This window comes from Tamandua tetradactyla, chromosome 10, assembly GCF_023851605.1.
Source record: "Tamandua tetradactyla isolate mTamTet1 chromosome 10, mTamTet1.pri, whole genome shotgun sequence".
NCBI lineage: Eukaryota > Metazoa > Chordata > Mammalia > Pilosa > Myrmecophagidae > Tamandua > Tamandua tetradactyla.
In genome coordinates, this window is record NC_135336.1 from 90422798 (window position 1) to 90446482 (window position 23685).

The 23685-nt window shown below is 34.9% G+C and overlaps 1 protein-coding gene and 1 long non-coding RNA gene across 3 annotated transcripts in view; one reads left to right on the forward strand and one right to left on the reverse strand.

Moving 5' to 3' along the window:
• The window catches only part of LOC143648585 (uncharacterized), a 95733-nt gene that overhangs the window by 53986 nt on the left and 18062 nt on the right, over positions 1-23685 (reverse strand). For both annotated transcript variants that reach the window (XR_013158640.1, XR_013158639.1), the window contains exon 3: positions 22499-22592. This is a non-coding gene — a long non-coding RNA (uncharacterized LOC143648585). The remainder of the gene's footprint in view (positions 1-22498; positions 22593-23685) is intronic.
• Positions 15870-16105, forward strand: LOC143648057 (keratin-associated protein 20-1-like). The gene has a single exon (XM_077117668.1). It carries the CDS (start codon positions 15878-15880, stop codon positions 16043-16045), a length of 168 nt encoding a protein of 55 aa, XP_076973783.1. The 5' UTR covers positions 15870-15877; the 3' UTR covers positions 16046-16105.

Here is a 23685-nt window from a genome sequence, read left to right on the forward strand (position 1 = left end):
AGATGGACACAACCAGTAACTCGGTGAGTTGATTATATTTGTCAATAGCATCCATATGGCCAGTATCTTCCATACCAAGTTGGGCAGTAGCAGCCATATCCATAACCACCATAGCCAGGGTAGCCACAGCCATAGCTCCAGCCCAGGCCACCATAGCCATAGCCCAGGCCTCCACAGTAGCTTCTGTAATAGATCATAGTGTCAGGAATTGATGGTTCAAGTGTGGAGAGGAAGAGATTGTCTTGAATTTGACATCACCTTCTTCACACCACCTTTTATACTTCCTCTGTGAGAGGTGTGGCAAACCACAGAAAATGTTGCCCTTGTTATAAATTATTTTTGCATTAACCATGAACACCACTATCAACAAAACCCTTATAAATCTCTTATGTCATTGGGTATTGTGAAGCCTTCATGGACAAGATTACAATGTGCTATTGTATGAAGTTTTATTGCAATCAAACCGAGTACCTTGATTGCAACATTCTTGACCTGGGTTTTAAAGCTCTTGCTCATTGGAAGTTTAAATATAAATTCCATGATGGAAGTCTATGATCACAGAAATGATGCAATCCACAAATGGTTCCATTTGTTGTGTGTGTGTCTGTTTACTAATATCCTTAATTTCATTCACCCACTTTGGACTTGGAATGGGGCAACTGAAGACAAAAGATATAAAGTACCAATTTTAACATCACATATCTAAAGGTACAGAGTTAAAATTTCAACCCAGAGAGCTAATTTGAGAAGTTTTATTCTTATCTATTATAATCTAATGGCTACCCAGGAAGTCATTTTACTATGAACATGAGTTAAGAGTGGTATGTGACTTAATCATTGAATTCAGCTCTAAACTTCACTGGTAAAAAATATTGGTCATTATTAATATGTTTCTTCTACTCTGAGACATTTTTTCAAGAATTCTCTGTATTTTGCTGAAAATCTTCTATGTTCCATGAAACTGTATCTTGGCCAGAATTAATTTTTAAATAGAACCTGCCTTCTAAAGACATGATCTACTAGGCAGAACACAAATGTCATAAATACCTTGAAATTTAAATAAAATTATTTCACATAAATGAGTTTTCATAAATTGAGATTTCATCCTGAAACAAGCATCCTGAAATTAACTTGACCTAAATTTGAAAGCATAAGGAAAATATTTGGTATTTAAAAAGTGTGATAAAAAGAGTTATTGATGCACGTGAGAAAAAAAGTTGTTTTCTCAGTTCTGATATTCCAGAATTTCCAACAATTGGCTTTCAATTTGCATTATCATGAAGCTGAGTGTTATCATTCTTTTGGTTTTAGTAGTAAACCACCAGTGACATGGATATGAGGAGGAACATGAGCAACTAAGGCAGAGAATGGAGCAAGATGAGGCTCACGTTGATGTTCGACTACCACGCACTGTTTCATGTCAACAAAATGAGGCTTACTAGTTGAATGGAGCAGGTCAGCTTTAGTCTAGTTAAAATGCTTATTGCTGCCATCACAATTGGTTATAAGAGGATAATTTGAAGATCTGGTGTGAGTAGGTCTCTGAAGATGAGACTCTTGTTTCTCATCAGTGGTCTACAATTGGCTCAGTTGTGGCTAAACAGAGCAAATCTATTCAATGCTTCTGAACATATGCCCTGGAACCTGGAGTCAACAAATTACTCAGAGGGGTCCTGCAATTAACTGTTAGCATGACAAGTATGGTGGGTCCCACCCACTAGGAGGGCATGTACATGGCCCTCTGGAGGGGAGATTGTCCAAACTCAGGTCTCCTGAACTCCTTCTCTAAACAAGGACAATCTCAGCAAGCAAAACTATGTGTGGAAGGGACCCGATAAGTATTATAGTGGCCGTGGCTATGGATGCTGTGGTTATGGAGGCCTGGGCTGTGGCTGTGGATATGGCTCCCATAATCTCTGAGGCCGTGCTAGGGCCACTGTGATTGAGGACACCAATGGAGACTCTCTACACCTGAACATGAGATTTCCTTAATTAGAATCCCAACTGTTCTGGGCCAGTCCATTCATTGAATACTACACCATATCTTGGGAGAGGTTCTGTAGTTGCCCTATAAACTGAGCTATAAATGCCTTGAATTTGTCTCGTGAAGAGTGATTTATATGAAATTCCCATTCTGAACTTAAAATTTCATCAAGTTTTTGATGAACTTGTTGAACTTTAATTTCATCAAGATATTGCTGTTATAGCAAATGCCTTGATGACTTTTTTTGCTGGAGTTTGTTTCTCTGATGATATCATATACTTTTAAAATCTGGATGTCTAATCTATGGCTTTGTTTCAAACATTAATATATAATACTACTTCCTGAGAGCATTTTGCTTTCGTTTGCAAAGAAGTAAAAATTGCTTTCTTTATGAGATATTTTCTCTTACTATTTCTAGCCTAGTATTTTTTTTTTTACTTTTTTATTGTATAGTATAACATATATAAAAAGTAAGGAAATAAAAAGGCAATAGTTTTCAAAGCACTCTTCAACAATTATTTACAGGACCGATCTCAGGGTTTGTCATGGGCTGCTATACAATCCTTTCAGATACTTCCTTCCAGCTGTTCCAGAATATAGGAGGCTAAAATCTAGCCTAGTATTTTTAACAAAGCCACAGTCAGCTATCTTAAGAAAGGAATAGCTTTTTCAGCTTCAGTTTCTTTCTTTGCTACTGAGGGAATAATATCTTTTATGCTGTGTAAATCTCAACACTAAATAAAGTATCATTTATAAATTAGTTCAAGAATTGCCTGGCACATAACATAGAAAAAGTTTAATTTCCCTGAACTTTCCTTTGTATGGTATTTCTTAGAGTAAATTAATGTTGTTATATCCTTCTCTTACCTTCATTTTGTAAAGATACTATTTTTAAGCAAGTTGTAGTCCATTTATAGGTTATTATGCAACCTATAATAAAATTGTTTATTATTTTTTCAGCTATTCTATGACCCATATTTTGAGCCATAATATTTGGACTAAAGCACTAATTCAGGTATCTATTGACAGCATTTCGGTCTCACTGGGTTGCATTTTAAGTTGTCAGATGGAGCTGTGGTCAAATTTGAGGCTTAGTTGGGGAGCATTTGCTTCCAAGCTCATGTAGCTGTCAGAATTCAATTCATGACAGTTATAGCGATGAGGGGTTCATTTTTCTGCAGAATATTGGCTGGAGGCCCTTGCCAATTTTCCTCTGGAGGCCACTGTCAGGTCTAAATAGCTTCCCATAATTTCTTGCAAAGTAGGTGCCTTAATATGATCCTGATCCAAAGAAGATCAATCATGAGTTCCATGAGCTGGATCTTGTTTCTTCTTCCTGAACACATATAGGGGTGTGAAGTAATTTGTGAAGGAAGAAAGATCTTCTCACTTAGGAAAAATCCGTAATATCTCCTAAAAGACACCGTGGTGGGTGCACAGGTGGTTCAGTGGTTAGAATGCCTGCCTTTCCTGTGGGAGACATGGGTTCGATTCCCGGACCATGCACCCAAAACAGAGACACTGTGTTTCATGATATATTTCAGATAAATATATTAATTTCATTCTTAAGATGATCGTTTTGGTAATACTTGTACCCAGTTGCTGGAAATACGTATAAAAGTACTTCTGCGATGGAATGCTAAGAAACCTGATTCCCTCCTTGTCAACCAAACCCTCCTCTCCTATAAGCATGTGCTAAGACAGTAACTATAATGGAGGTCTGGGTAATGGTTATGGTGGCTGTGGATATGGCTGCAGGAATGGCAGGGATGGATAGGTCTTCTGCCCTCAATCTGCTGTGACAGACATTGGTCCTGTAGACTCCACTGAGAAACTTCCAAAGAAACCCATTGGATTTCAGCTCTTATTCTTCCTGAATCTTCCTCCATGGTTTTTCAAATCAATAATTGCATTTTCTGTTCTAAAAATCAACATTATTCTAATGTATCTGGAAAAATATAGTTTCTACAAGCCTCATCTATTTCACTGAAATCATCTGGAATATCTCATTTTTCAACAGAGATATGCCATTGATATTGTATTGCTTCCATTAGTTTCCTCCATTTCTGATGATGAATTTTAACTTGAGAAAAATTCACAGAAACCCAGAGAAATACTCATATATTTGTGTAAGCTTTGTTCAGTCATTTAACAAAATTTTTATGACATTATGCATGCTGTTCTAGGAATTGAATTATGTGACTTCTTACAGTTAATGTATTTTCTAATATGACTATTTCTACATTAATAAAATTACAATATTGTAGGAACATAAGTGAAATTATGCAATATTGGAGGAAATGGAAAAGAATGAAATTATTACATTTATTGCGCAAACTGAGAATTATGACTTATGATTTGGAAGGAAAGTGTTTCATGTTATGCCTCCTGCTGATATTTTCAAATAACAAATATATTTGTCACAACTAAGTTATCACATGGCCAAATCTTTGTAAGTCAAATTCAGTTCAGATTAAGTGAATTGTACTGCAGTGTACATATTGTATGCACATGCCCACATTCACATTTTTGGAAAACAGCATAAATTTTGAAATTCAAATTATATAAACGTAAATCACTAAATAGCTTCACTTCCCTATAATCTCATTGATTGGAATTTCAATTTCTCATTAAATTTTGGTGGTTGGTTCTGGAGGCATGCTGGAATTATTTGAAAGATGAGAATTTGTCCAAAGAAATAAGTAATGAAAGATGATCAGAGCATTACTTGGAGATAGATTCTGGTGTATGTACATACAAGATGACAGAAGAGGAGAAAATATGACATATGAGTAACACAGATGTTGCTGATTCTTGGGTTTCAACATTGTTCTTAGTGTACACAGAGAAAAATTATCTGACTCCTTTGTAAGGCAAATGATCTCCAAATTTTCCTGTTTAAAATAAGCATTTTTTTTATGCTGCTGCTTTTCACCAACATAGGGTGGATACAAATGTGAGAACATAGAGATATTATGAACACCAAAGAGGGTGTGGCATATGTCCAATTTATTAAAGACAACTGCCACAATGGTATGCAAAAGTATCTCTTAATAAATGCATTATTTATAACATATGATGGGATGAATTAGGTCATTTTAACTGCACAATCCAATTCTTACATCAAAACCATCAGAGGTATCAGTATAATATATTCGTACTCAATGTAAGTGTGGCCAAAGGATGTAGGGTAAAAAATGGTACAGTCAAAGCCCACTATTTTCCATTGCCACTGAATCTCTCTTTCCTTTTGAACAGATACTTGAAGGATATGACCAATTCAATAGGACAAAATGGAATCATTTGGATACTGGGGCTCTGGAGAGAAGTAAGTTTGTACACAAGTGAATAGACATCCTTGTTCAGATGCTCCTAATTTTAACATATTAAAGTAACAGAAAATATTAACTAAGATTTGTCAACCTTATTCAATAATTAATTTACTTCCTATTCATTCATCCTGTTAAAATTAAACAAACCCTTCCAATAATGTTTGCAGTTTCAACATTCTGATATTTTAAAATGCTATAAATATATATATCATCTGGACAAAAATTTGTCGTTTCTTGAAATGATTTTTAAACAGCATGAACTTTCAGATGACTGATATTGTAATTTCTTTGTTTGATTTTTTTCTTTTAATTTGGATGGAGAAAATTTTTCTCAATAGAAAAATACACTTTGATGTCTTCAAAGTAGAAGTTGAAAATATGGGACTCAAACCACTTTTCTATAAAAGCAGTGATCTAATTTCTTATGGTAGGTGCCCTGATGATTACTGGTTCAGAATCTCAAAGACAAATATGATGATCAGACCCACACTGTGCACACAATCAGATATGAGATGTGCCTTAACCATATATGTTAGGGAATGAAAGAAACTCCTTCAGAAAGATATAGGGTGGAAAATCCAAGTACAACCACAGTGAATCACTCTTAAATATCCAAATCTCAGACAAAAGGAAACAGGGTAAAGACAAAATAAAATATGATGATGGGAAACATGAGTGTTGTATGAGTTTGCTCGGGCTGCTGTAAAAAATGCTACAGTCTTATTGGCTTAAACAATAAGAATGTAATGTCTCCGTTTGGTTTAGGAAGTGACTTTTCTCAAGATTTCTTTGAGATTAGGTATAATCATCACTATCCTATTTGCAGTTGGAGTAATTGAAGCACAAGGGGGTGAAATAACAAACTTAATGTCACAAACCTGAAAGTGGCAGAGTTAAGCTTTAAAGAGAGTGTTGATTCCAGAAATTTTATCGACTATGCTCTAGTATTTCCCCAAAAATACATTTTACTTTAACCTTAGTCATTGAATTCAGATCTAAACTTAAAATATTGTCCATTATCATGTTTTTCCAAATAGGAGATATTTTCTCAAGAACTCTATTTGTGAAAATCTAGGAAGTTCCATGAAAATATATATCATATAGTAGTATTTACTAAAATTGAGACATACCTATCCTCATCTTCTAGATAGAATACAAGTATGTCAGATATCTTGAAGTTTAAACAAATTCATGAAACACATTATTCCATGAAAATGTGATATAAGAAACGAAATAGAATTACTCCTGAATTACTCCTGAAGTATGAAGCCATAAGGAAAATATTTAGTGTCTTTAAAAGTGTGATAGGAAGAATTTTGATTTATGTGAGAACCAAGAGTCCAGTTTCCTCAATTTTGGTGTTACATAATTTTAAACTATTGATCATCTATCAACATGCTCATGAAGTTCAGTGACACCTTTCTTTTTATTTTAGTAGTAAACTGCCAATGATGTGAAAATGAGGAAGAGAATTTCTAAAGGAAAATTCATAGAATTGAAGCAGAAAGAAGCTCAAGGTTAAGTTAGACTAACATGACCTTTTTAATGTCATAAAAAAAGTAAAAATGTTGGTTGAATACAGCATACAGTCTACTGATAAGGGTGCTTTCTATTATAAAGATTGGATAAAAAGGATCATTTGAAGATCTGGTGTGAATTTGGGTTGGTGAATGAGACATACATGTATGTGAATGAGGCATACATGTAAATTTATGGCCCCAAAAGATTCAGACGTGTCTTTTCAAAGGAAATCCCTTCAGTGCCTCTGAGGCCATGCCAAAAAGCCTGGAGTCAACAAATTATTGAGAACATTCCTCAAAATTAACTGATGGCATGACAATATGGTGGGTCACAACCAAACTAGGACATGCAATGGGTCATCCGCCTAGTTAATTGTCCCACCTGAAGTCACCTATATTACTTCAGTTTGAACAATTTGTACTTTTCTACACAAGTACAACCTTAGTAAGAACCATGTGTGGAAGTACTATGGAAACTACACATGGAGCTCTGTCTATGGGTGCTCTTGTGATGGAGGCTTGGACTGTCTGTGTATATGACTCCTGTTCTCTCTGTGGATGTGACTCTGTCTGTGGCTCTTGCTGTAGTTACTGTTGTTGAGGACACCATGGGAGACTCTCACTCTATAACAACATATCATCAGAATTCCCCTACATGTTAGATCCCCATATGTTCTGGACCTCTCCCATAAGGGATAATTATACTACATCATGGAAGTCTGTTCTCTAACAGTTCTCAAGTTTTATTAGGATGTTCCTGACACAGCAACTGTCTTGATGACTTACCTGCTAGGTTTTTTCCTTAGAAAACTCCATTTCATATAAAGGGAACCATACAGTTTGAACTTCTTTTGTATGATTAATATTATTTACCATAATGTTTTAAAATCCTTCCATTTTTTGCATATAACAATAGTTTATTTCTTTTTATTGTTGAGCAGTTTTCAAATATATGATTATACCATAACTGTATGTACATTAACATGAGGCTCTTTGGGCTATTGCAATATTTGTGGTTATGGTTAAAGCCACTACAAACTTCAATGTAGAAGTCTTTGCATGGGCATATGTTTTCATTCCCTACTTAAATACCTTGTTCCTATCTATACCTTGTTCCTATCTATAACTTGTTCCTATCTATACCTTGACCAGAACTGACTGGTCAGTCCTCTTTGGCCACAGAGTTGTCCTATAGGTTCTGAAGCAATATGTCCTTTGATGGCCCTGGTCCAAAGGAGAGGACTTATGAGGGTCATGGGCAGTGTCTTGACTGTGTCTGCTAATCACCCATTGGAGTCTGAAGCAACTCGTGGAGGCTGAAATAACTTCTCACTTAAGTATTATCACATTTCTCCAAGAAAGAACTGTTCATCATGATAGCTTTCAGATGAAAACGTTTAACATTTGAAATGCTCTTTAAGAGTATTACTACAACCCATGTATTGTTAGCAAGGGGTATTCATGGGAAGAAGGAGAAAATGATGGTATATTCAATTGGGGTGATAATTTGTCAAGTCAGTATCATTTCTGCATCTTCTCTCCTTTCCCAGGAACTTGATTACCATGATCATTTTACTGGAGGATTCAGGTTTCCTTTCAGCCAGTGAGAGGTGTTTGTGAGAGATTTGAAAGACAGAGGGTCAAAATCATTTTAATGTTGTGGCAATAAAGGAAAGATTTATGATTTGTGTAAAATGTAAGGTTTTGCATTTTCCTCCACATTTTCCTGAGAATTATTCACCTCAGCAAAGCATGAATCCACTGATTGAACATAGAATTTCCACATGGTTCCTGCAATTTCCTGACCCTGAAAACTTTAAAAAATGTGAGAGGTAGTGAGTATGTTTATTAAACTTTGCTTTTACTCTTTCAATGACTTTTAAGCCCTATTTTCTGCTTAGAATATCTAGAAAGCATTCTGTTTTTCTGATCAAACACACTGCTGGATAAGTCTAGAAATGCTGTTGTATGTACCCATTATGAAGATGGGCGTATTCATAAATAATGTACAAAATAATGAATAATTTTAACTTTGAGTTAAAAAGTTAAGTAGGAAGTTTGATATAACCATGCACTATTTACCAAGATAGACAATCATTAAAATCTCAGTCATAAAGAGTCTGTAAGTGTAAATTTCTTTCATGACTCATGAAGTGTATTTCTCTCAGACTACGTCTGTACATCCTATAAATATATGAATAAATTAATAAAACTTTACAACATATGGAAAATTGCTTACTAAAATGGAGCAAATTTTCCACTTTTCCCTGTATCTATGACCTTTGCAATAAGACTTTAAAGCTTTTCCCAAAAGAGGTGGCACTGTTTATACTACTGGAATCTGTGCGGTCCTTGAGTGTATGTTTTTGTTTGGTTGTTGTAGTTGTTCTTGGCCAAAAGAAGACATTGGAAGTACCAGCTCCAAGCCTTGATTGTATGAAGAAAGAATGACACAACTCAACGTAGAGGAGGGCAAATCCAAACATATGATTCAGCCCACCCTAAGTCAGAACGCTGCCTACCTATCTGTAGCTATTGGTAAATGTATGAATGAAGCCAGGCAAGACCAGATAACAACTCACCTCACTGAAGGATCCATGGGCAATGTTAAATAGATGCAAGTCATTAAGTTTTGAGATGATTTTTTACTCAATAGATGTTAATGAATATATTGAGAATCTGAAGATTGGCAGGTTGATATATTGTACAACATATATTACCTTGTGAACACTTATGGAAACCCAGTGAAACATTCACAAAATTATGCCAGCTTTTATTCAGTCATTTACCAAATATTTTTCTATCATCATATGTATTATTCTAGGACCTGGATTATTTAATTTCTTAATATTAGTGCATTTCTTAATATGACTGCTTCTACATTAAAAAATAATAAAATGACACTAATGCAAGAACATAATTGAAATTATGCAATATTGAGGAAAATGGAATAGAATGAAATTATTATATTTGTTGTGGATATTTTGAAATATGACAGCTTGTATCTAGGGTGATACATATTTTTATTATACTTTCTGGTGATTTTTTCAAAAAAAATATAATATGTTGCAACTGAATTATTGTAAGACCGCTCTTTTTCAGTGCAATTCAAGTTTGATATTGTCAATTTTCCTGAAGTGTTCATATTATATACAGATGTCTACATTCATACTTTAGGAAAATATAAATTTTGAGATTTGAGTTATGTAAATGTAGATCACAAAAAACTTCAGCTCACTCTAACCTCATTGACTGAAATTTCATTTTCACATTAAATTTTGGGGGTTTTTTTTGGAGGTATGTTAAGATAACTGGAAAAATGAGATTTGTATCTTCATTGGTGACTAAGAATAAAAGAGTGTAAAAACAATTTCTTGGATGAATATTCTAATGAATGTACACATAAAATAGCTGAAGAAGAGAAGATGTGATATATTTGAATAAGACAGATGTTTCTTATGATTAAGAATCAACTGGATTCATTGTTCTTGGTGTATATAAAGAAAATATTCCCCTGCCCTTTGAAAAGTAAATGGACCCCAAATTTTCCTGCTTAAATAAACATATAATTTTCTTAATCATGCTGCTTTTCACCAACATTGGGTGGATCCAATTGTGGGAACATAGTGCTCTTGCTGTGAAATCCAAAGTGGATGTGGTATATGTCCAGTTTATTCCAGCCATCTGCTGCAATGATTTGCACAGTGTACTTTTTATTAAATTTATTATTTATAAGATGTGATGAAATGAATGGAGTGTTCCACTGTGTATAATAAGGTAGTATTTCTATATATTATCAGACAATTTTGACTGCACAACCCAATTCTTCCATCAAAACTATCAGAGGGTTCAGTATAGTATATTTGTTCTGCATATATCCATGCCCAAGGACATAGGGTAAAAGAAGGTGGAGTCTAAGCCCAGTAATTTCCACTGCTACCAAATCTCACTGTCCTCCTGAACAGAGATCTCGGGGAGTATATGATCAGTTCCAGTTGGACAAAATACAGTCATTTTGATATTGAGGCTCTAGAGAGAAATAAATGTATACACAAGTGAAAAAGACAACATTGTTCAGATGCTCATAATTGTGTAATATTAAAGTTAGAGAAACTATGAGCAAGGGTTTTCTAACTGCATCAATAATTCTAATATTCCATCCATTCGTTTTTTTTAATACACAATTCCTTACTGCTGCTAGGCATTGTTATAGGTTGAAACTCAAAACCACACTGCTGGATGTGCTGGTGGTAACCAGGTAGTCATCTGGCTGGTAGTCACTCAAAAGCAAGCAGGAAGAGCAGACACAAACTATGTGCTCAATCAGATATGGTATGTACCTTAATCACATATTGTGTGAAACAAAAGAAACTCCTTCAGAGAGATGCGATGTGGATAATCCAAATACAACCACAATGAAGCAGATCTAAATATTCAATCTCAGGTATAAGGAAACAAGCAAAGATAGAAGAAAATAAATCACGAAGAGAGGAAAAGGAGTGTTGTCTAAGTTTGTCTGGGCTGCTACAGAAAACACAAGAGTCTTGTTGGTTTAAATCACAGGAATTTATTGTCTCCATTTCTGAAGCTAGAATTTCAAAATCATGGTGTTGGCAGGCCATGCATTTTCTGATCTCTGGTATTCTGTTCGTGTTTTGCAAACAACTGATAACTCAAACTCAACCTCCAACACATGGTGATATTTCCCCTCTATTTTTTCTTCTCTAGGGTCCAGATTTCCTCTACCTATAGTACTATTGCGTTAAGGCTGCTCTGATTCACCTTGGCTTCACCTTAACTATGCTATCTTCAAAGCCCTATTTACAAATGCAGTTTCACATCCACACCATGATTCAGTTTGGTTTCATCTTAACTAACATGATCCTCAAAGAACCAATTTGTATGTTATCTTACATAAACAGGACAAGGAGTTAAGATGTGAATAAGTCCTTGTGGGGAATGTCCATTCAATAATAAGTTTTACATGACATATTCATTAGTTAAAAACTAAGCATAAGAGCTGATAATTTAATCTGATTGTGTATGGATGGTTGCAGTGATAACAAAGTTATCAAAAGAAAGTTTCATTTAGAATTAACTGGATGTTAGGACTTTGATCTCTCAAAAAGAAGACAAAATTGTGTGGGGAGAAAGCAATCGAAGGTATATATATGTAATGTCAGGTTTAGATGTGATTAGAAGTTTCTGAAGGACAAAGAATAAAAATTAAAAAACGGAATATTTTTGGCATATGAAACTTGGAAAAAATCCATTACAACAATCAAATATTGATTATGAAAGGCTGTGCCACAACTCACCTAGGTACCTTCCCAAAGACCTGGTCATCATGTCTTGTCTTATAAGCCAAATCAGTCTTTTAGAATTGTAACTGCAGGCATTTCCCTATTACAATCATCCACATGCAAAAACGACCATGAAATAAGCAAGACAAAAGTTGTATTTGGAAAGAGATTCAATTTATTGAAGTTATTACTTAGAATATCAAAGGAAACCTTTAACTGCCGTTTTAAAATATTCTTTATAATCTTGCACAAATAAAACACAGAGAGATGCTATCCACAGTATTTCATGGTAGCCTAGGGTTACGTTGTGGGTATATTGCAGACATGGATGGGATGAACAAAGCCCACAGCAGCCACTTCACTTGAGGACACATCCAGTAGCTCAGGGGCTCGATTCTATTCTCAATAGCATCCATAGGGCCAGTATCTTCCATACCAAGATGGGCGGTAGCAGCCGTATCCATAACCACCATAGCCAGGGTAGCCCCAGCCATAGCCACAGCCATAGCCCCAGCCCAGGCCACCATAGCCATAGCCCAGGCCTCCGCAGTAGTTTCTGTAGTAGATCATGGTGTTAGGAGTTGATGGTTGAAGTGTGGAGAGGAAGAGATTGTCTTGAATTTGATATCACCATCTTCACAAGACCTTTTATACTTCTTCTGTGGTAGGTGTGGCAAACCAGAGTCAATGTTGCCTGCATTAAAAATTATTTTTGCATTAATCATGAATATCACCACCAACAAAACCCTCATAAATCTTTTATGCCATCTGAGATTGTGAAACCTTCATAACCAAGATTTCTGTGTGCTGTTGTGTCAACACAATTTTGTTGAGTCAAAATTTTCCAAACAAACCAGGTGCCTTGATGCCATATTCTTGACCAAGCTTTAAAGCTCTTACTAACTGAAACTCTAAATTTAAATTACCCATGGGAAGGCTATGATCACTGAAACTATTCAATTCATAAATATTTCCATTGGGGGGGGGTTTACTAGTATCCTCAATTTCATCAACCCATTTTCATCTAGGAAGAGACCCTCAATGGATTCTCAAAATTGTTTGGGGATTAGGTATAATTATCACCATCCTATTTACAGATGGGGAAATAAAGTACAAAGAGGTAAAGTGACAGTATTACGGTTATACTTCTAAAAGTGGCAGAACTGAGCTTTGAACCCCAAGTGTTGATTCCAGAAGTTTTACTCTTATTTGCTATGTTATTGTGGCTCCTCAAGGAGTCATTTTACTATGACGTAAGTTCAGGTGGGTTATTTGAGTTAAACATTAAATTCAGATCTGAACTTAATTGTTATAGAAATATTGACCAGTTTTAATGTCTGCAATACTTTCTCAAGAACTCTGTTTGTGAATAACTACTAGGTTCCAAGATAATATATCTTGACTAGTATTACTTATAAATTAATATACTTGACCAGATAGATGAAGACAAATCTATCATTATCTTCTAGACAGAACACAAATATGCCAAATATCTTAAAGTTTAAAAAAAATTATTTCATAAATCAAGTGGAATTTCATCCTGAATCTAGCACTGGATTCAGGACTCAAATTTGAAACCAAAAGTGAAATATTTATTGTTTGAAAAAGTGCAATAAAAAGAATAATTGATGTCAGTAAGAAAGAAAGGTCCAGTTTTCTCAAGTCTAGCATTGCAGAATTTCAACTGCTCTCTCTTTATCAATAATCTCATGAAGCTCAGTACTATTTTCTTTTGACAAAAGTGAGAAGAATTTCAAAAGGAAAATGAAGCAAGGTTTGAAGCAAGATGGAGCTCAAGATCAAGTTAGAATATCATGACCTTTTTAATATCAACAAAAAGAAGGTAAAATTATAGGTAGACTAGAGCAGATCAGAGTCAGTATATATAAAATGCTGCTTTCTGCTAAAAAGATTGGTTATAAAAGGGCAATTTAAAGTTCTGGTGTGAGTAGGGCTTTGAAAATGAGACAACTGATTCATATTTATGGCCCACAATTGGTCCTGATGTGGCTAAACAAAAGAAATCTCTGCAGTGCCTCTTTAATATTCCCTAACACTGGGTGTCGACAAATTACTCAGATTGGTCCTGCAGACTAGCTGATAGCATAATTGTGGTGGGTCCCAACTATACGGAACACATCTAAAATGGCCCTTGCTGGCGAACTGTTCAAATTGAAGTCCTGCCCTTGTCTATGCAAGGACCTCAACCACCAAAACCATGTGTGAAATCTACCATGGAAACTTCAGAGTAGCTGTAAGATGTTCTTGGTATGGAGTCCTGGACTATGGCTACATCGACTTGGGCAAGCTATGACTATGGCTGTGTGTGACCCTACTTCCACCACATTTTCAAATTATCCTCTTACAACTCATTGTTATGACAGAAATCAGCACTTTCATTGAACTGTGATCTACTCCAGTCAACCAATCATTTTAACTTCTTTTTGTTGACATTCAGGAGATCGTGATAGTCTAACTTAACTTTCAGGTTTCCTTATACTCCAAACCTGCTTAATTTCCTTTAGAAATTTTCCTCCTAATTTTCACAACACTGGCAATCCGCTATTAAAAGTAAAAAAAAAAAAAAAAATGATAACGATGAACTTCATGAGACTACTTACAGAAAGCCAATAGCTTGAATTTCTGGAGCACCAGACCTGAGAAATTTAAACTTTTCTTTCTCACATCAGTGATTCCTTTTATCATACTTTCATAAACCCTAAATATATTCCCTATAGTTTAAAATTAAGACCTCAATCCAGTATTAGATTCATGTTGAAATTTCAATTTATTTATGAAATCTCATTTTTATAAAATTATTTTGTTTAAACCTCAAGATATTTTGGGTACCTTCTTTCTGGAAAATGAGGATAGGCATGCCTTTGTTTTAAAAAGTATACTGGCCAAGACACATTTTCATTGAAATTAATTAATTTTAATCAACATATAGGGAGTTCTTGACAAAATACCTCAGATTGGAAGAAACATATTAATAATGGCAGAAAATCTTTACATAGCAATTAAACTTAAGAATTGAATTCAATGCCTAAGTCAAATATTCCTCTAAATGTATGTTTATAGTAAAATGACTTCCAGAGAAACCACTAGAAAATTGTAGATAAGGGCAAAATTTGTGATATCAGTACTTTGGGTTCAAATCCAGATTCTTCCACTTTTAGATGTGTGGCATTAAGTCTGTAGCTTAATCTCTTTGGCCTTCAGTTGAACCAACTGTAAATAGGATGGAAATCATTGTATCCACATCTCATAGCAATTTTGAGAACCCAAGGAGGGTAAGTTCCGAGTCCACAATGTGTCAATGAAGTTGAGGATAATAGTAATGAAAAAATTGAATCATTTGTGGCTTGCACAGTTTCTGTAATTCTAGACTCTCATCATGGAATTTAAATTTAAGACTTCAGTGAGCAAGAGCTTTAAAACCAGGTCAAGAGTGTGTCATTCAAGGCACCTGGTTTGATTGCGAAAATCTTGATACAACAATACACAATAATCTTGTCTGTGAAGCTTCCAAGATGTCCAATGACATCAAAGACTTATGAGGGTTTTATTAGTGGTGTCATTTGCGGTTAATGCAAAAATAATTTGTAATGAGGGCGACAATCCCTGTGGTTAGCCACACCTACCACAGTAAGTATAAAAGGTTTGAGCTAAGCTGGTGGTATCAAATTCAGAACAATCTCTTTCTCTCCTAGACTTGAACCATCAACTCCTGACACCATGATCTATTATGGCAACTGCTGCAGAGGCCTAGGCTGGGGCTATGGAGGCCTGGGCTGGGGCTATGGCTGTGGCTATGGTTGTGGTTACCCTGGCTATGGTGGTTATGGATATGGCTGCTACCGCCCATCTTGCTATGGAAGATACTGGTCATGTGGATTCTATTGAAAACTATAATCGAGCCACTGAGTCTAATGGGTGTGTCTACCTGAGAAGCACCTGCTGCTGTTTTTGTTCATTCCATCAAGTCTTGGAAAAATAGCAAAAAGCTAATCAGAGGCTGTCATGAAAGATCTACAGATGTCATCTCTATTTGTTTCTATGTGCAATATTATAAAGGCTATTTTTAATAATGCATCTAAACCTTCATTTAGTATCTAAGTAACTCTTTCAATAAATTTAATCTTTTCACATATCTTTTGTTTTCTTGTATATTTCACCATCATTTTGTATGTTGAAGATTATAGGAGGGATGCTTATCCACTGTTACTATCCCAAAAGTCTGATATAGCTTAAAAGGCAAGCCACGATAATCAGTTCTTTGGAAAGAGGGCTCTAGTGGATTTTTGCACAATCTCTCATACACAATTTTCTTTAACAATTTTTATTGTAAAATATAGCATATACACAAAACAAAGAAAGGAAAAAAGCAATAATTTTCAAAACATACTTCAACAACAAGAAATTGCTTTAACAAGAATCTGTTACCACTGCAAACATCAACAACAGTTTGTTTTAAGACATTAGTTCATATATCAAATTCTTTAACTAAAGAAGAGTCCCAGAATACTTGTTAATGATTGGATTATGTTCAAGTCTACAAAGACATGTTCAAGTCCAAACTCTTGCTCCTATGGATGTGAGCCATCTTATAATTTGGTTCTTTGAAGATATTATTAGTTAATATGACAACAAATTAAGTCAGATTATGAATGTGAAACTGTATTTGTAAATAGGATTTTGAAGATTGTATTAGTTAAGGTGAGGCCAAAAAACTGAATCAAAGTGGGCTTAATCCAATATGATGGGAGTATATAAATTAAGGAAATTTGGAGATAGTAATAGGAGATAAGAACACAGGAGAAATATCACCCTGTATTAGAGGTAGAGATTGAGTTGTGTAAGGCTCACAAGATGTCCCTAGAAAACTACAGATTTCAGAGAAAACATGGCCTGCAAACACCTTGATTTAGACTTCTATCCTCCAAAATGGCGAGAAAAAAAAATTGTCTTGTTTAAGCCAACAAGATTGTGGTGGTTGTTATAAATACACTGGCAAACTTAGACAATACTCTGATTTTACATCATCACTTTGCATGGGCAGGCACTGGGAATTGAACCCGGGTCTCTGGCATGGCAGGTGAGAACTCTGCCTGCTGAACCACCACGGCCCATCTCATCATCACGTTTTATTTTCCTCTTTTGTTGGCTGTTTCCTGGTGCTCTGGATTATGATGTTTAGGTGAGTCTGATGTGGTCGCACTGGGATCTTCTACCTCACATCCTTCTGAAATCTTCTCTTTCTATCCATTGCATATATGTTTAATACATATGCCATGTGTAGTTAAGCACACAATGTGCATCTGCATATTGTGCTTCTCTTTGTGAGTCTCTAAACCAGGCAACCACCTGTTTACCATATTGGCACAACCAGCATAAAAAATTGTTAGTTGACCACTTTCATAGAGCAATTATTTTAAATTTCATATTTCCAACTTCTACACTGAAGACACCAAATTATATTTTTCTAATGAGTAAAGCTTTCTTCCATCTTATCAGAATAAAAAATCAGAATAATGGAATTATAATATCAATCATTTGAAAGTTCATTTTTATTTAAAATTTCATGTCTGTTTGAACTTCAATAAATGACAAATTTTCAACTACAGAATTGATAAATTCAGTTATTTTGAAATACTAACATTTTCATATTGTAAACATTATTCTTTAGGACAAAGATATGTTGCCAGATATTACGTAATTGTCAATGTCTAAAAGTTAACATTAAAAACCAGATCATAAAATTTATTAAGAACATTTGTTCACCATAAAGTACTAAAGCCATCTTAATTTATCAGTATAGAAAAGATTTCAGTCCATGTATCCCTCTGGTAAAATGGAATTTTCTCAAATGGCTTATTATAATTATTACAGCCTGTGTTGTGGAAAAGAAAGCAAATAATATTAACATCACAATATCATTGAGCAAGTTCACATGTTTTAGCAATTATGAAAGTTCCTAATAGTAGAAAGGATTTATATCTATTCTAATAGAAAATATTTGCATATTTTTAAATGATTAAATGGGAAAAATAAATTAATGAACAGGACTGGCAAATCTTTGCTAATGTTTTCTGTTATGCATTATAATTAGGAGCCTGTGAAAAGGATGTCTGTTCAGATGAGTATTCATTTATCTTTTTCCAAAGACTCAATATCCAAATGATTTTATTTTGTCCAAATAACATTGATCACATCATTCTAAGGGGCAGTTCAGAAGGAAAGAGGAATTTGTTAGCAGTGGAACATAGTAGGCTTTGATTCCACGATCTTTACCCTACTCTCCCATAGCCGTGAGTACATAGAGATCAAGTATATTCTACAAAACCCTATAATGATTTTATGAAAGAATTGGATTGTGCAGTTAAAATTGCCTAATATGCTATCTAATAATATGGAATTATGTTATATTTTTATACATGATGAGGAGAATTCCATTAAATCCCTCATGTGTAATAATGTGTGTAAGGAGTTGTACTTTGTCTATAACATTTCTATAGGAGAATTTAATAAATACGACTAATGCCACATCCTCTTTGGGGTTCCTGAGGATTGTGTAATTTCTCTACATTCTTGCATTATTGTCATTTCATTATTTTATGAATATAGAAACAGTTATGTAAATAAATTATTAACAATAAGAAATCGAATAATCCAGTTCTTAGAACAGAAAACACAATATTGTATAAGTATATATTAAATGGCCAAATAAACCTAACAAAACTATGAGAATCCATCCCTAGGTTTCCATAGTTTTTCACAAAGCAGAATGTATTTTCCTGACAATCTCCAGATTCTCGATGTATCAGTTAGGAGATACTGTGTAATAAATCATCCCAAAATTTATTGACATATAACTACTTATAATTGCTCATGAGACTAATGATCATCTGATAGGTTACCTGGTCCTGGCTGCTTTCATTTATACATCTACCAAATGCTGAAGATTGGGTAGGCAACTTTCTTACTGTGATGGTCAGGTTCATGTGTTAACTTGGCCAGGTGATAGCGCCCAGCTGTCTGGACAAGCAAGCACAGGCCTATCTGTTGCTGTGAGGACATTTCATGGACTTAAATCATGAGCATCCCGGCTGCATCCATGGCTGATTGCATATGCAATCAGCTAAGGGGAGTGACTTCTACAATGAGTAATGGTTAATCTAATCACTGAAAGGCGTTTAAGGAGGCCTCAGAAGAGACAATATCTCTCTTTCTGCTTCAGCCAGCCAGTGTCTCCTGAGAGTTCACTGAGAACCTTCATTGAAGCTGCCAGATCACAGCCTGCCATATAGATCTTGGACTCCTATATCTACATATTACATAAGACACTTTTATAAATCTCATATTTACAGATATCTCCTGTTGGTTCTGTTTCTCTAGTGAACACTAGCTAATACAGTGGCATAGAGTGGGCTGTCTCACATGTTTGTGGTTTGGAAGGTTGTATGCTGAGTAGTTTCAGCCTTCCTTCACATAGCCAGTTATCCTCTACGATGCTAGGCCAAGCCTATTCTCATACAAGCTCTCATGGTTCCCAAATAGTAAGTAGAAAATCTCAAGATTACTTGAGGTCTCTCTCTGCTAGGAGCTGGCACTTCCATTTTGTCTTCTTTTAGCCACAACAAGCCGCAAGTCCAGCAGACATTTAAGTTGTGGAAAAGTGTTTCACTCCTTGTTCAGAAAAGCATCAAAGTCCTATTGGAAGGGTCATAGATACAAGGAAAAGGGCAGAAAATTCATGATTTTGGCAATCAGTCTAATACATAAGCATTGATACTATCAATGTCTTCATATAATTTCTGGGATGTACGTAACTGAAATGGAAGGAATGTGATTCAGGTATAAGACAAAATAACATTTTTGAACAAACCTACTACTTCTAAAATTTTAATGATTATCTACCTTCATTAGTAAATCACACGAAAAATGCCAAACTTTACTACTCTCTATTTAATTCCAAATAAGAATGTATTCATTAATTTATGCATTATTTATGGATATATTCATATTGAGAAATATGGGGTGTAAAATTGCATTATCAGATGTATCTTACAATATGTTTGGTCAGATCTTAACTGAATGCATTCTAGTATTTTAAGTAGAAAACAGTGCTTTATAGACTTTGGAAAGACAAAGGAAAGGGTGAAGAACATCCTTAAAACCTCTCACATTCTGTGCTAGATCAGATTCAGGAAATGGAAAGAAGCATGGGGAAGAATGATATTTAATCAGCAGATTCCTGCTGTCCTGAGAACAATGATTCTCAGGAAAATGTCAAGAGGATGTTGCAAAACTTTATATTTACCATAAGTGATAAATGTCTACATTATTACCAGTGACCAGAGTTTGGTCACTTTTATCAGCTTTCACATACCACGTAAACACTGCTCCCTGGCTGAAATTACACTGCAAACCTGCAGGTCATATATTCAGGGCAGTCAAGTTTCTTGGAGAGGATAGAATGGGGAGAAATGGAATTGAGCTGTCAAATTAGAAACCTATTTGGTTTTAGCTAACTGGACACACCATTGCACCTTGTGTTTGAGCAGTATCGGTAAGGACCTCTCAAATATTAAATGCATTTATTGGAAAAATGTGGTGAAGCACAGGTTCTTATAAGCAAAGAAAGTTTCTTTCTTCTCTAGTCACTCTAGGAGACAGTCTCTCTAGGAAAGAGTTGAGAGTTTATAATTGAAAATGTCTTTCTTCCCCCCCAAGTTGCTTGAGACTATCAAGATTTACTATGAAACAGGACCAAGGCTCAGCCCATTGCCCTCATGATTCTCCTGACTTGGACCAGGACCATAGGAGGACCCTGCAAAACTGACCTCTAGGAAAACTTCAAGGCTTTAGGAGGCTCCTTGGTTACAGTCAAGACACACAGGTGAACAACTTCCACACCTAGGCTCAAATAGTTTTAATGAAACTACTCAGAGTTCAAGAGGGGATTTTACATACAGATTTTTTAAATGGGTTCTTTATTCTTAAATTCATACTTCTACCTAGAGACATGCAAATAAAGTATATTAAGATATTAACATATATGAAAATGTCTAATTTCAAGGTTGCATTATAAAATCATACAGAAGCAATTATAGACACAGTAAATGTTTATCAAATTAAAGAAAAAGAAATTGTCAACTTCAGAATTGCATAGAAATTTAGCTTCTTAATTTTACCATGAGCAAAGACTATGAATGCTAATTTTGGGAACAATTGTTTGCCCACAAATTAACAGATACGGGAAATCACAAGAGTTTAACTTTAGTAACTTCCCAATTCCTAGAAGTTACCCCTTAACAAAAATAAATTCAGGAGAATGTAAATTATCAGCACCTCCATAGTATTTGAACTCTTCCTTACAAAAATAGACCACAGAAAAAGCCCCCAGGCAATATCTTTAACAATACTAGTTTTAAAATGTTATCTAAGGAAAAAACAGACCATTAATTAATTAATTCAATCTCTAAAGTGACAAAGAGCCGCTGTGCATAAGCAAGTGGTAGACAGTCAAAAGAATTCTAATAAACCAAAGAATCATGAAATTAAAAAAATGTTAAAGAGAAATTCCTGAGAATGAGATACTCAAGAGGAAACTAATGTCAGAATATTGGCAGTTTTTGAATTTGTGCAGTACGTTCATGGTGCTTCATAATACAATTCTCTATACTTATAAGTGAATGAAAATTTGTTTCTTAAAATAAATAATGAGGAATGAAAACTTACCTTCCTTTCCTGAATTAACTATGTATGATTGAGAATGCTTTTATTCAATTTGAAGATCTCCCAATGACACATGCAGAAGTAATAACAGCATTTTAAAAATCAATATTTTAAGACATGATTAAAGTATACAAAATTATTCAGATCGTTAACCATTAAAGGATACATGTCTTAAAATGAAAATAAGAAAAGCATATCATATGCACATGATTAATTGTAGGTATGTTGACTCAACAGCAAAGTCAATTTACAAACGAGGCTCATGTTGCTTAATGAAACAAAGATTCAGAATGTGCACTAACACAAATTAGGAGGAAATATGTGATCCATATCCTAGGTAATATGCCCCACCCACCACAGAGAATACATGTACAAGGATTTCTCCAGATGGTGATATTAAAATTGAAGAACCTAATTTACTGTTTGACAAGAAAATGTCTGTTCTGTTACTATATACTACTACTGCAACTGGTATGGAGGTCTGGGTTATGGATACAGTGGCCTGGGCTATGCCTGTGGCTGCAGGGATGACAGGATGGATAAGGTGCCTACTGCCCATCATGCTGGGGCAGAGACTATACCTATGGATTCTCTTGAGAAACTTCCAGAGATACTCACCCTATTGGATTCCTCCTCCTGTTCGTCTCAATTCTGCCACCATGACTTTTCAAACGAGTATTTCCTTTATCTTCTCCAAAATGTCAACTATATCCTAAGGGAGATGAAAAAAAAATTGTAGTTTCTATAAGCCTCATCTAGAGTCACTGAAATCACCTAGAATATTTCACAAATGTTTAACAAAGCTCTAACTTTGATTTTCTACCACTTACATTAATTTTTACATTTTTGATGACCAATTTTTACATGACTGAAATTTAAATTGATTTTAAGAAAAAAGGATACCATTGATAATATTCAGTTAAACTTAAAATGATTTATTGCCATCATTTTTGTGTGTATGCATTGATAAATGTGGAAATACAGCAGGAAAGGAGAACATTTGAGAAAAAGAGAGAACATGGAACTGTCATCCATGCTCCTCTGAGATGACAATATTCATGGAAAAACAACGGTCTGACATCAGTTCTTATAAAATTCATGCTTTCTTATGATTCTTTAGAGACTGCTTCCTTCATCTGATCAGCCAAGCGTTGTTCAATTATGCTACAGTTTTTAAATGATTTTGACTCAGTAGTCCCTATTCTCTTCTCAACTTTCAGCAAACATACCTTTGGGTCTGGTGCAGTGGTGTTCTGGTAAAGCACTCTCAGAGGGAAAAACTGTCCCATATTTGCAGATTTTCAAGGCATAAACATTCCCACAATGGCTATCATTAAATGCAAATTGGGGAGTACAGGAAGAAAATAGACTCTCTGAGCTGGTATAAACAGCACACTATTAGGAGGCTGTTTGAAAGTTATATCTGCCTGATATTCTAGACCAGGTAGTTCTTCGATTAGAGGTTCATTACCATTTCAATGCAATAAGTCTCAACACACAGAACCACTTACTTGCCTCTTTTATCATTAGAGTCTTAATTTGTAATTCCAGATTTTCCTCTACAGTCAGAAAATTTTGCTTTCCAACTGACTTCAATTCAATTCATCTTAGCAAAATCAATGGGAAATGGAGTTTTCTCTGATGGGCTCTTCATCTGGTAAACTATCATTTGGATAAGATGATTTTTTTTCCCCATCTGAAAGTTTAATGCTTTGGACAATAGATGAGCATACAAATATTCCTATTTGAAATGTGAGAATTACCAATGACAAAGCAAGAGTACAAATATGTGGCCAAGCTGAAAT

Coding starts and splice junctions, on each gene's coding strand:
- LOC143648057 (XM_077117668.1), top strand. CDS start 15,878: ATGATCTATTATGGCAACTGCTGCAGAGGCCTAGGCTGGGGCTATGGA.